At 48.4% G+C, this 14,444-nt stretch overlaps 1 protein-coding gene across 7 annotated transcripts in view; it reads left to right on the forward strand.

Annotated features, from left to right (window-relative positions):
* The first annotated feature begins 6,169 nt into the window (after positions 1–6,169).
* Positions 6,170–14,444, forward strand: part of HNRNPM (heterogeneous nuclear ribonucleoprotein M) — a 44,156-nt gene continuing 35,881 nt past the window's right edge. For 3 of the 7 annotated variants that reach the window (XM_030807887.1, XM_030807888.1, XM_030807891.1), the window contains exon 1: positions 6,230–6,507. In XM_030807887.1, coding sequence (XP_030663747.1) covers positions 6,395–6,507 — 113 coding nt within the window. In that variant the 5' untranslated portion in view covers positions 6,230–6,394. Of the gene's footprint in view, positions 6,508–14,444 lie in introns of all 7 variants that reach the window. The other 4 variants (XM_030807892.1, XM_030807894.1, XM_030807890.1 and 1 more) reach the window with 3 other exon arrangements.

The raw sequence follows: 14,444 nt of genomic DNA on the forward strand, positions 1-14,444 counted from the left end.
CTCCCAGGGAGGGACCACATGGAGGTAAAAAAATAACACTGGCGGCCCGCCGGGTGCGGTGGTTCACGCCTGTAATCCCAGCACTTTGGGAGGCTGAGGCGGGCAGATCACAAGGTCAAGAGATTGAGACCATCCTGGCTAACATGGTGAAACCCTGTCTCTACTAAAAATATAAAAATTACTTGGGCATGGTGGTGCGCGCCTGTAATCCCAGGCGCTACATAGGAAGCTGAGGCAGGAGAATCGCTTGCACCTGGGAGGTGGTGCAGTGAGCTGAGATGGCCTCACTGCACTCCAGCCTGGCAACAGAGAGAGACTCCATCTCAAAAACAAAACAAAAACAAAAACAAAAAAAACACTGGTTGGCCAGGCACAGTGGCTCACGCCTGTAATTCCAGCACTTTGGGAGGCTGAGGTGGGCGGATCACAAGGTCAGGAGTTTGAGACCAGCCTAGCCAATATGGTGAAATCCCGTCTCTACTAAAAATACAAAAATTAGCTGGGCGTGGTGGCAGATGCCTGTAGTCCCACCTACTCGGGAGGCTGAGGCAAGAGAATTGCTTGAATCCGGGAGGCAGGGGTTTCAGTGAGCCAAGATCGCACCATTGCACTCTAGCCTGGGCGAGACAGCGAGACTCTGTCTCAAAAAAAACAAAAACAAAAAACAATAAAAACCACTGGCTTGTTTTGAGGAATCTGTTCTGAAGCCCATGGGAAGAAGCAAAGTCTCAGCCTTTAAGTGAAAATCAGGTAGCAGTGTTATAAAAGAAATGATTTTTAAAATATACATAAGGGCTGGGCATGGTGGCTCACACCTGTAATCACATTGAGAGGCCGAGATGGGTGGATCACCTGAGGTCAGGAGTTCAAGACCAGCCTGGCCAACATGGTGAAACCCCGTCTCTACCAAAAATGCAAAAAAAAAAAAAAAAAAAAAATTAGTGGGGTGTGATGGCAGGTGCCTGGAAACCCAGCTACTCTGGAGGCTGAGACTGGAGAATCGCTTGAACCTGGGAGGCAGAGGTTGCAGTGAGCTGAGATCAGTTGCACCGCTGCATTTCAGACTGGGTGACATCATGAAACTCTGTCTCAAAAAATAAAAAATAGAAAAATAAAGTAGACATAAAAACAATTTCCTCTTACTTTGCATCTACCAGTCCACAGACCATGCTGGCCTCTTTTTTTCTTTTTTTTGAGATGGGGTCTTGCTGCATCACCCAGATTGGAGTGCAGTGGCACAATCACGGCTCACTCCAGCCTCGACCTCCTGGGCTCAGGCAATCCTGTCTCAGTTTCCCCAGCAGCTGGGACAACAGGCATGCACCGCTGCGCCTAGCCACTATTAGTTTTTAGTTAAGTGTAGAGAGTCCAACATGGGCCAGGCCTGGTGGCTGACGCCTGTAATTCCAGCATTTTGGGAGGCTTCGGCAGGAAGATCAGTTGAGCCCAGGAGTTTGAGACCAGCCTTGGCAACATAGTGAGACCCTGTCTTTACTAAATATATATATATTTGCGTCTTTACTAAATATATAAATACATATATATATCAGCTGGACATGGTGGCATGCACTTGTGGTCACAGTTACTCAGGAGGCTGAGGTGGAGGATCCCTTGAATCCAGGAGTTCCAGGCTGCAGTGAGCTATAATTATACTTCTGCTCTCTATCCTGGGCAACAGGGTAAGACCCTGTCTCTAAAGCAAACAAACAATTTTTAAAAAATGGTGACAATATCCACACTGACTTCGGGTGACTATAGATTGGGCATAGTTCTGAGTCTTTCCCTCCTTTGACGTCACTTGTTAGGGAAGAAGTGGTTACTACCTCCATTTTACAGGTAAGAAGACTGAGGACCAGGGCAGGGAAGCCTTAATCTAAGGTCCCAGAGCTGTAGGAAGTGGAGCTGGGGTGACCCCAGGACTCCTTTTGGAGGAAGACTCAGGAAAGATGCAGAATGCGTGTTTTTTGTTGTTGTTGTTATTATTTTTTTTTTTTTTGAAACAGAGTCTTACTCAATCACCCAGGTCGGAGTGCAGTGGTGTGATCTTGGCTTACTGCAACCTCTGCCTCCCGGGTTCAAGCGATTCTCTCTTGCCTCAGCCTCCCAAGTAGCTGGGACCACAGGCAGCTAAGTTTTGTATTTTTAGTAGAGATGAAGTCTTGTCACGTTGACCAGGCTGGTCTTGAACTCCTGACCTCAGGTGATCCACCTACCTCGGCCCCCTAAAGTGCTGGGATTACAGGCGTGAGCCACCGAGCCTGGCCCAGAATGCAGTTATTCTAATAACAACACCTACTTCTTGAGTGCTTTCTGCCTGCCGATTCTTTTATATTTAAAGGCTCTTGGCATCTGTCTGCTTTTAAAGCTCAGGGCAGCCCTGAAAGGTGAGTTCTGGTGCCTTTCTTTCTTTCTTTCTTTCTTTCCTTCCTTCCTTCCTTCCTTCCTTCCTTCCTTCCTTCCTTCCTCCCTCCCTCCCTCCCTCCCTTCCTCCCTCCCTCCTTCCTTCCCTCCCTCTTCCTTTTCTTTCTTTTTTTTTTTTTGAGATGGAGTCTCGCCCTGTTGCCCAGGCTAGAGCGCAGTGGCACTATCTCTGCTCACTGCAACCTCCGCCTCCCGAGTTCAAGAAATTCTCCTGTCTCAGCCTCCTGAGTAGCTGGGACTACAGGCACCCACCATCATGCCTGGCTAATTTCTGTATTTTTAGTACAGATGGGGTTTCGCCATATTGGCCAGGCTGGTATTGAACTCCTGACCTCAAATGATCCACCTGACTCGGCCTCTCAAACTACTAGGATTACAGGTGTGAGCCACCCCAGCCTGGTGCATTTCGTATTAACCATATTTTCAGTTAAGCAAACTGAGCCTCAGAGTGGAGGAGCTGATTGCTCAAGGTCTGTTTTCCATATGAATCCCCACCTAGTATGTAGCTCACTCACAAAGGAAGAAAAACTCTGCCTGGACTGGAAGGGCAAGGAGAAGCCTGTGTGACCATGGGAGTGGAGGAAACAGCTAAGCACAAAGGCCCAGAGGCTGGAAACTGCTTAGCCTGTAGGAAGAGCACAGCAGGGAGGAACCCCAGGGCTGGAGCAGTGTGATTGAGGGGCAGGTGGCCAGAGAGATGGGCAGGGCCTCCTAGGCATGGGGTGACTGACGTGCCAGTGGTCTGCAAAAACGGAGCATCACACCTGTGCACATGAGCTCTCCTGCCCCTCGGGGGGGCCTTCCTTGCCCCTGCAGCTGAACTCCCTACACAGCCTGACACTCATCTTTCCTCAGGCCAACTTTGGCATATGGTGCCCCAGGAGTTGATGTACAGATGCCTCAGGACATGCCACGAGGAAGAGAGAGACCAGGTGGGGTGACTCATGCCTGAAATCCCAGCACTTTGGGAGGCCAAGGCAGTACGATTGCTTGAAGGCTGGGAGTTAGAGACCATCCTGGCCAACATAGCAAGACCCTGTCTCTACAAAAAGAGAGATAAACAGAGAGAGAGAGAAAAGGAAAACTGTTTTCTTTGCAAATCTATTCCAATACTTTCATAGAGAAGAGTTTTAATTTGGTGCTAACCTGTCTTTAATAATCTCCTAAGGACCAGCACAGTGGCCCACGCTTACAACGCACTGTGGGAGGCCAAGGCTGTAGGATCGCTTGAGCTCAGGAGTTCGAGACCATCCTGGGCAAAACGGCAAGACACTATCTGTACCAAAAAATAAAAATAAAAAATTAGCCAAGTGCAGTGGCATGCACCTGCAGTCCCAGCTACTTGACAGGCTAAACAGGCAAGGATCGCTTGAGCTCAGGAGTTCAAGTTTGCAGTGAGCTATCATTTACAAAGGTAGATTGAAATATTATTGATAGGCTGGGCGCGGTGACTCACACCTGTAATCCCAGCACTTTGGGAGACTGAGGTGGGCAGATCACCTGAGGTCAGGAGTTCGAGACTAGCTTGGCCAACATGGCGAAACCCCATCTCTACTAAAAAATACAAAATTTAGCCAAGTGTCGTGGCATGCGCCTGTAATCCCAGATACTTGGAAGGCTGATGCAGAAGAATAGCTTGAAACCAGGAGGTGGAGGTTGCAGTGAGCTGAGATGGCACCCCTGCACTCCAGCCTCTGTGACAGAGCAAGACTGTCTCCAAAAAAAAAAAAAAAAAACAGACGTATTATTGATAATCGCTGCATTGAAGGCCAGGCGCGGTAGTTTATGCCTATAATCCCAGCACTTTGGGAGGCTGAGGCAGGCGGATCACAAGGTCAAGAGTTCGAGACCAGTTTGATCAATATAATGAAACCTTGTCTCTACTAAAAATACAAAAGTTAGCCGGGCGTGGTGGCACGCACCTGTAATCCCAGCTATTCAGGAGGCTGGGACAGGAGAATAGCTTGAACCCAGGAGGTGGAAGTTGCAGTGAGCCGAGATCACGCCATTGCACTCCAGCCTGGGCAACAAGAGCGAAACTCCATCTCAGAAAAAAAAAAAGATAATCGCTGCATCTTACTGCCCAAGTTGCCACAAGCACACGTAACATCTGATGGTGCCAATTCGACTGTCTGCACTTGGAGAATGGCACATTGGAGGCTGCACAGCACCATAAAACTGAAGCCACGAATGCGTACAAAAATAAGACTATACGGCATTATGCCTAGTACAGAATACACCCTGAATTCTGTCATGATTCATTTTATGCAACATTGCAACAGAGTCCTTTCGCTCTTTATTATTATTATTATTCTCTTTTTTTGAGATGGAGTCTTGCTCTGTTACCAGGCTGGAGTGCAGTGGCACGATCTCGGCTCACCGCAACCTCCTCCTTCCTGGGTTCAAGCGATTCTCTTGCCTCAGGCTCCCCAGTAGCTGGGATTACGAGCGCCTGCCACCATGCCCGGCTTATTTTTGTATTTTTAGTAGAGACAGGGTTTCACCATGTTGGCCAGGATGCTCTTGATCTCTTGACCTCGTGATCTGCCCACCTTGGCCTCTCAAAGTGATAGGATTACAGGCGTGAGCTGCCGCGCCCGGCCATTAATTTTTTAAAAATTTTATGTTTTTAACTTTTAGGTTTGGGGGTGAATGTGAAGGTTTGTTAAACAGGTAAACACTTGTCATGGGGGTTTGTTGTACAGATTATTTCATCACCCAGGTATTAAGCCCAGTACTCAATAGTTATCTTTTTGTTTTTTGAGATGGAGTCTCAATCTGTCTCCCAGGCTGCAGTGCAGTGGTGTGATCTCGGCTCACTGCAACCTCCGTCTCCTGGGTTCAAGCGATTCTCCTGCTTCAGCCTCCCGAGTAGCTGGGATTACAGGCGCCCGCCACCACGTCCAGCTAATTTTTTTTATTTTTAGTAGAGACGGGGTTTCACCATGTTGGCCAGTTTGGTCTCGAACTCCTGACCTCAGGTGATCCGCCGCCTCGGCCTCCCAAACCCAAAGTGCTGGGATTACAGGCGTGAGCCACAGCGCCTGGCCCCATTATTAGTGAATTTTTATTTTTTTTTTTGAGACGGAGTCTCGTTCTGCCGCCCAGGCTGGAGTGCAGTGGCGCGATCTCGGCTCACTGTAAGCTCCGCCTCCCGGGTTCACGCCATTCTCCTGCCTCAGCCTCTCCGAGTAGCTGGGACTACAGGCGCCCGCCACCACGCCTGGCTAATTTTTTATATTTTTTTAGTAGAGACGGGGTTTCACCGTGGTCTCGATCTCCTGACCTCGTGATTCGCCCGCCTCGGCCTCCCAAAGTGCTGGGATTACAAGCGTGAGCCACCGCGCCCGGCCTTTATTAGTGAATTTTAACAGTTTTCCATTTCTTCTGGCCGAACTGTTTGCAATTATAATGCGAATTACGAATAATACTCTGATATTATTCCATGTCGTTCCGTTGTTGGCTACAAAGTTCGCGCTGGAGAACCGCGCAATTGCGTTACCACAAAAAAAAAAAAAAAAAAAAATCACACAAAAAGACACAATGTTTTAAGAAAGTTTACGAATCGTGTGCCAGACCGCGGGTTGGACAAGCTTGATCTAAAACTTCCAGGAATCTCTAGACAGGATGATTGCTTCCCCTATGCTCCAGCTCTGGTTACAGAAAGCTGAGAATGACTGGGTCTAGGTGTTTGTGTGGCGTGGAGTGGGGAGATGCCTCCTTTATCGTTCTCCGAGGAAGGGCGCCAGGAACAGCCAGTCGGTGCCTAACGCGAGTGTATCTAGAGAGAGAAGGAATCAACAGCTGGCGGTCTGCGCCTGCGCGCGGCGGGGGCGTGACCTGGGGCGGGAGGGGCCAAGGAGGCAGCCGGCAGCTGCGCGCGCAGGTGTTACTGGTCGCGTCGGGTCACGTGGGCGCGCAGGCGCAGCGCGGTTCAACCCGTTCGCTCACACAAAGCCCAGACGCGGAGAAAATGGCGGCAGGGGTCGAAGCGGCGGCCGAGGTGGCGGCGACGGAGATCAAAATGGAGGAAGAGAGCGGCGCGCCCGGCGTGCCGAGCGGCAACGGGGCTCCCGGCCCTAAGGGGTGAGTATCCCACGGTCCTTTGCCACGGGTAAGGGTTCCTCTCCGCGGCCGACTTCTCAGTTAGGTCTGTTGGCGGCCTAACCCCCGCGCGGTCTCGGCCCCGGCTGTTCCCGTACCGCCTGCCCAGGGTGGCGGCGTCCAGGGCCGTAAGCGGGGAGCCGGGGGAGCCTCCAGAATCGTCCCCTACCCCGGGCCTCGAGCCTCGGCACCCTCAGTCCATCCAGGCCGGGGCTAACCCCGTTGTCGAGGCCTCAGGCCCAGCCGCTGCGCATGGGGGTTGATGGCGCGGGCCCGGACCGGAGAGTCTCCGAGGCCTACCCGGCCGCTCCTCGGGAGGGTGACCTCGGGGGCCGGGTTTCACCCCTCCACCCCCTCTCCTCCCGGGGTGTGTTTTCCGATCCGTAACGTTGGGGGAGGAGAGGGGGTGTGCGCCCGGGGCCTCGCGGGCAGTCAACCCGAGTCAACCGTAACCGAGCGAGGGAAGCGTCAGGAAGGGCCGCGAGGCCGGGTCGGGGGGCTCCCCTCCCGCCCCTCCCCTGAGTCCCCGCGCGCGCCGACCGCGCTCCGCGGGAAGTGCCTCCCTCGGAACCGCCCCTCGCCCCACGCTCTGGCCCTGGCTCAAGTCCCTCGCCGCTTCCCGCTCCTCCCCGGGTGCGCCGCAGGTATTAGCGGAGAAATGGGATCTGCTGCTCAGCGTTCACCCTCAGAGGCAGACAGACACGAAGTCGGGGGAGGAATCCCCTTTTTCCCGTGTTTCTGGGGAAGCTGTTCTGTCATGAGGCGGGTTCATTTACTTTCAGGCTTCATCAGCTTTTCGAGACCTGCTCGGGGCTCTTCCACTCATTGGCTTTTACAAGTTTCTTTAAAGGAGGAAGCATCGACTTGTGCCCCGGTGAAACTCATTCATTCTGATTACAGACACTTGAGAGAGAGGTTTTGGCTCCAAGATCAGCGGCCAGGAAGGAAGGGGAAGCCTGGGTAAACATTGGATTTCCCAGACATTTATTTCATTATGGTAAAATAGACATAACGTAGACTTTGCCATTTTAACCATTTTTTAAGCGTACAGTTCAGTGGCATTGAGTACACTGACTCAGTGTGCTGTAACCGTCACTACTTCATGTCCAGAACTTTTTCACCATCGGAAACAGAAAGTGTAGCCATTAAATACTGACTTCCTCCGTTTTCTTTCCTTTCTGTCTGTGATTTTGCCTTCCTCATATTGTAATGTGTGAAACTTAGTTTATGGAGATTAAAATGAATGTGGTTGAGCACTTATATATTTAATTTTTTTCTTTGAGACAGGGTCTTGCTCTGTTGCCCAAGCTGGGATGCAGTGGCACGATCACAGGTCACTGCAGCCTCGAACTCCCGGGCTCAAGCGATCCTTCCATCTCAGTCTCCTGAGTAGCTGGGATCACAGGCGCGGCACCACCATGCCCGACTAATTTTTTTATTTTTTGAAGAGACGAGGTCTCCGGGTGTTGCCCAGGCTGGTCTGAAACTCCTGGGCTCAAGCCATCCTCCTGCCTAGGCCTTCCAAAATGCTGAAATTACAGGCATGAGCTACTGCGCCCTGCCTAGCTGAACGCTTACGTTAAGAACGTTCCCTAAGTGCTAGCTATATTGTTAGATAATAAATCCGGAGAAAATTCCAGATTCTTTCCCTACTTAGGTAGGGAGAAATAAAATACCATGGTTACTGGCCCTTAGAAATGAGAAAAGCTTCCTCTATTTTCAGCATTTTACTATTGAAAACTCTGGGAAGGAATGTGTTAATTTTGACTTTTTCAGCATCTATCTACGGAAGCTGGTAGGATTTCTGAGGGTGGTATTTGGAGGGCTTTAAGATAAATTTATTTACCGTATGCAGGAAGGAGTGCTGGTAGAACTTGCTAGGTGATAGGGTAAATTAATAGATTATAGCATATGGGGTGCATTTCTCAAATTTTCCATTTTCCCCTGTCCATTTTCAAATAGTCATTTTGTGACTGAGTCATTTTACAACTACATGTGGACTGTTGGAACCTGAAAGTTGTAGAATAAAATAGCCTTTGTGAGAAAGAGCCTCGAAGTCTCAAAGTCTAGTACTAGCTTCATAGAGGATAGTTTAGGAAGCTGGCAACACTTGGATGTTTTTGATAGGGCCTGTGGAAAACTTTTTTTTTTTTTTTTTTAATTACAAGTCTTAACAAAGAAAGCTCTTTAGAAGCCTATACTTTTGCACTCCATGCAGAGTGGAGAGGCCATTAACATATTTGTAGTAAGGTAATTATGCTGTGATAGAAGTTAGTGGAGTTGCTTGGTAGAAAGAGTGGAGGAGGTGACCCCCGCCACCTGCTGGGGGCAGGGACCTGTTCCTTCATGACAGGAAGATGAAGTGGAGGAGAAGAAGATGGTTGGGGAGAGGCAGAGAAGAGAGTATCCAAAGAGCAGAGATTTAAGTGCATGCTTTATTAAGAACTGAAGTTGTGCTGGGTGTAGTGGCTCACACCTGTAATCCCAGCACTTTGGGAGGCTGAGGTGAGAGGACTGTTTGAGCTCAGGAGTTCAAGACCAGCCTGGGCAACATGGTGAAACCCTGTCTCTCCCAAAAAAAAAAAAAAAAAAAAAAAAAAAAAAACAAACAGGCCGGGCGCAGTGGCTCACGCCTGTAATCCCAGCACTTTGGGAGGCCGAGGCGGGCGTATCACGAAGTCAGGAGATCGAGACCATCCTGGCTAACACGGTGAAACCCCGTCTCTACTAAAAATACAAAAAACTAGCCAGGCGTGGTGCTGGGCCCCTGTAGTCTCAGCCACTGGGGAGGCTGAGGCAGGAGAATGGCGTGAACCTGGGAGGTGGAGCTTGCAGTGAGCCGAGATCGGGCCACTGCACTCCAACCTGGGCGACAGAGCGAGACTCTTTCTTAAAACAAAAAAACCCACTGAAGTTGCTATAGCGTTTTAAGGTTGGAGCACTGGCAGCCAGCTGATCTCCACTCTTGGCCTCCCAAAGTGCTGGGATTATAGGCGTGACCTACCGCACCCGGCCCCTTCCTGAGTAATTTTGTGGGTGAATCAGAAACAGATGGATTGGTTATTTTTTAAAATAAAAATATATATTTAGGGTGGATTCCTGAGGACGTACTGTTAGAGTTGACTCCGTTTGACAATCAAGAAAACTTCGTTTTAAACACTTAAACCCAGGTTCAGAAACTTGACCTAAAGACTCCAGGGGAGGCCATTCTGACTCCCAGGCAGCTTGCTGCTTTCATGATACTACCTTGGTAACCACTCAGTAAACAGTCATTTGAATTGTTTTATTTAAATCAGATTCTCTATACAATGCATTCGAGTGTTTGCTGTACTTTAAAAAGTGATTGTTTATTCAGTAAAAAGGATTTTGGAGGCATCTCAGATGGTAAGCTCAAGATTAGAAGACAGGGTTTTGGATTATTTGAATGCCTGCTGCCAGGCCTTTGCTTTCACTCGGCTCTTTGCTTTTATTCTGGTTAGGGAAAGAGATACTAGCCTGCAAAGATTAGCTTGCTTGTTTTTTTTTTGGGAGGGGTGGTTCTCCAATGGACTTCCCCATTACCATATTTTGCAGTCATAGGGTTAAAAGCTAAATTGTCCCTTTGGTAGTCTGTAATGATTATAATGCCTAGGTTTTCTCAGCCTTGGCTCTGGTTTACTAGTTTTAAAGTCTGAACAGTAGAAGGCTAGGAGTGAATCAGTCCCCCTCTCTACCCTTCTCAATAAAATTATTGGTAGAAAAATACATCATTGCCTCAGTTACTGTGTGCCAAGAGTCTCTTTTAAAGCTGTGTGTAGGTAGTAACCTCCATAGGACCGAGGCCTAGTGACGACATAGTGACCCTAGCTCTTAGCCACATGCAGTACTGCTTCCCTAGATAAGCTGCTTTTTGTTTTGCCATTCTTTGTTGATTGTCCCAGTGTCCGTCTGAGCTACCATGCATACAGGTTGGGCTGGTTTTGCTGGTAAAGCACTAGAGACAGAAAGAGCTTGAGTCATGTGGGTAGTTCAGTGGTGGCCTTGGAGCTGGGATGGTGCTGTGAATAGTGCTCTCCAAACCTTACATACATTAGAGCAGTGCAGGACTTAAGGGATTTCTGTGAAGAATCACTTTATATAAGGGATGGTTCTCACAAGGGCAGAGGGGTCCTTGTCCCTCAGGAGATGTGATCACAATTTCAGGGTATTGGGATTGCCATTTCAAATTGCACCCTTTCCTTGATGAGAAACTCCAAAAGTAGTGAGTGTTATGCATGAGAACGGCATGAAGACCTTAAGAGAGGGTAGGCAGTCACTCACCATTTGGTGGTCTTTCGCAGATTAGGCACTCAATCTTTTTATTAGGGTTTTTTTTTTGTTTGTTTTTTTTTTGAGATGGAGTTTCACTCTTGTCCCTCAGGCTGGGGTGCAGTGTACGATCCCTGCTCACTGCAACTCCAGCTCCTGGGCTCAAGTGATCCTTCCACCTAAGCCTTCTGAGTAAATAGGACCACAGGCACATGGTACCATGCCGATCTAATATTTTATAGAGATAGGGTTATACCATGTTGCCCAGGCTGTTCTTGAACTCCTGAGCTCAAGTGATCTACCAACCTTGGCTTCCCAAAGTGCTGCGATTACAGGCATTAATCGTATTTTTAATTTAATTAAATTAATTAATTAGTTTTTTTTTTTTTTTTTGAGATGGAGTTTTGCTCTTGTCCAGGCTGGAGTGCAGTGGCGCGATCTCAGCTCACTGCAACCTCCGCCTCCCGTTCAAGTGATTCTCCTGCCTCAGCCTCCCAAGTAGAGAGTAGCTGGGATTACAGGCGCCCGCCACCATGTCCGGCTAATTTTTGGTTTTGTTTTGTTTTGTTTTTGAGACAGAGTTTCACTCTTGTCACCCAGGCTGGAGTGCAGTGGCATAATCTCGGCTCACTGCAACCCCGCCTCCTGGGTTCAAGCAATTCTCCTGCCTCAGCTGGGATTACAGGTGCCTGCCACCACGCCCAGCTAATTTTTGTATTTTTAGTAGAGACGGGGTTTGATCATGTTGGCCAGGCTGGTCTCAAACTTCTGACCTAAGATAATCCACCTGCCTCGGCCTCCCAAAGTGCCGGGATTACAGATGTGAGCCACCGTGCCTGGCCTGATTTTTGTATGTTTAGTAGAGACAGGTTTCCACCATGTTGGCCAGGCTGGTCTTGAACTCCTGACCTCGGGTGATCTGCCCGCCTCGGCCTCCCAAAGTGTTGGGATTACAGGCGTGAGCCACCGTGCCCAGCCAAAAGTTAAAAAAACTTGCAGAGTTAAGTTTATATACATATACATATACATGGATTAGAGAAGAATATTCCCCTAATTTTATCCTGAAGATAGTGAGAAAATAGGATTGGACATGTTAAAAAAGAGCTTTTCAGGACATCACTTTTATACTATCACATCATCTAAACTTGAATATGTCACTCCCCTTCCCCTTCCCTTGCTAAGACAGGGTCTCCCTCTGTTACCCCAGGCTGGAGTGTAGTGGTGCAATCATGGCTCACTGTACCCTTGACCTCCTGGAGCCAGGCTGTCTTCTTTCTGCATAGCTGGGACCGCAGTCGTGCGCCAACATACCTGGCTAATTTTTTGTATTTTTTTTGTAGGGACACGGTTTTGCCGTGTTACCCAGGCTGGTCTCAGACTCCTGGATTCAAGCACTCAACTCACCTCAGCCTCCCAAACTGCTGGGACTAGAGGCATGAGCCACCGTGGCCAGTCTGCTTGAATATGTGTCTTGAATGATATTTCTTTGAGGGTCATTCTCTACAAGTCTGTCAAGAATTAGTTGGTGGTCGGTTTCCAAAAAGGTCAATTTTTAAAAGTTGGAAATGACAAGAGATAGTTCTAATCTCTTTACTGAGGAAATCTCTCAGAGGGCATGATTAGCCAGGGAAGGATTTGTTTTCAGAGGTGCTGTGCCCATTAAGCATGGTGAGAGACGCTTTCTCAATGGTGAGTCATGTCATGTGGATTAACCCCAAACCAAATGCTCAGCTTCTGTGGTTAGATTGGGTAGTTTATTCGTAGCCATAGTATGCACCTGTGGAATATAGGTTAGACACTTTGTTACCTGCTTTGGCTGTAATTAGTTATTTATACATTTTGTAGTTTATAGGTGAGCTTAAGCAGTCTGGCGAAAGACTGGAAATATTCATCATGGACTCTGTGTCAGAATGTTTTTTATTGTAAATCTTAAAAGTATTTGGGACTTCAAAAGTAACAATATTAAAATTCATTTCCATCTGTGAATCCTCTGGTGGACCATGATGTGTAGATTCTGTTATGTTTTATGAGTTTTTCTGACACTGTCGTCATCATTTTCCAGGAAAGAGTAGGAGATGATTTGGCAGATAGATTCTATTTGGCAGACTTTGGTGAAGGACTTTCTTTTGGAGTAGACAAGAGGCCTGGGTAACAGTTGTAGGTCTGTGGGATCTGCTTTGTGGTGTGAAGCCAGTCTCGTGGACTCAGGTAGATTGCGTTCTAGGCATCTAGGGATTGGAGCCGCCGTAACATCGCCTCGTCTGCCAGCCCTTGGGAAGGGAAGCCTGTTGCTTGTGTATTGGTATAGTTGAGATCACAGAGGAAGCTGCTTTCTTTGGTTTTACCTTGTGTTGATTTGGGTGTAGCTCACACCAGTGATACCTCTGCTGGGATACCGCTTGGCACTCTTGTGTTTGGGGACTACACAAAGTTGCTGACTTTAAAATTTTTCCAAGTAAATACGTTACTATTTTTGAGACAGGGTCTCGCTTTGTCAACCAGGCTGGAGTGCAGTGGTACAATCATAGTTCACTGCAATCTTGACGTCCTGGACTCGAGCCATCCTCCCAGCTCAGCCTCCTGAGTAGCTGGGACTACAGGTGCACGACACCAGACTCAGCTAATTATTACTATTTTTTAAAATAAAGATAGGGTCTTATTTGTCAAACTCTTGGGCTTAAGTAAGATTCTCCTGCCTTGACCTCCCAAAGTGCTGGGATTATAGCTGTGAGCCACCATACCTGGTTTCAAGTGAATACTTCTTTTTGTTTGTGTGTTCTGAGACAGAGTCTCATCATGTCACTCAGGCTGGAGTGCAATGGCGCGATCTCGGCTCACTGTAACCTCCCCCACCCCGGGTTCAAGCGATTTTCCTGCCTCAGTCTCCTGAGAGCTGGGATTACAGGCATGTGCCACCACGCCCAGCTAATTTTTGTATTTTTAGTAGAGATGGGGTTTCAGCATGTTGGCCAGGCTGGTCTTGAACTCCTGACCTCAAGTGATCCACCTGCCCCAGCCTCCCAAAGTGCTGGGATTACAGATGGGAGTCACCGCACCTGGCCTCAAGTAAATCACATTTTAAAATGTTATTTTAACATTTTAAAATAGTAGCTTCTCCAGCTACTATCTGGTGTTTAAACACTACCTTTCTTCCACGGAAGAAAGTTACATCCCAGAATAAAGATCGGCTCTTCAGTTAAAGATACTTTTATAAATCATTAATACTGTAGTCTTGGCTTTTTGGTTTTTTTTCCAGTTTTGTCATAGATCACAAATTCTGTAGTAGAGCCTGTGATCTGGGAGTCACTGGATTCTCACTGGTGGGACACACAGGACTTGGGAAGCAGAAGGTGCAAGGCTCAGTTGCTTAAGAAACTTGAGGTGGCTTCTGGCTCCTCACTTGTTCCTGGTCAGCTTTCATCTGTGCCTCCCTGTAGTCAGAGGGGTTGCACTTGAGCTGGCAGCTGAGGAAGGAGCCCTGTCAGCCAGTGCCCGGGCTTCCAAGCCTGATGGCTGCTACCTAGAGATGGCTGGTGTTGGCCGGGCGCAGTGGCTCACGCTTGTAATCTCAGCACTTTGGGAGGCTGAGGCGGGCGGATCACGAGGTCAGGAGATCAAGACCATGGTGAAAC

Source organism: Nomascus leucogenys, unplaced genomic scaffold, assembly GCF_006542625.1.
Source record: "Nomascus leucogenys isolate Asia unplaced genomic scaffold, Asia_NLE_v1 Super-Scaffold_241, whole genome shotgun sequence".
NCBI classification, from domain to species: domain Eukaryota; kingdom Metazoa; phylum Chordata; class Mammalia; order Primates; family Hylobatidae; genus Nomascus; species Nomascus leucogenys.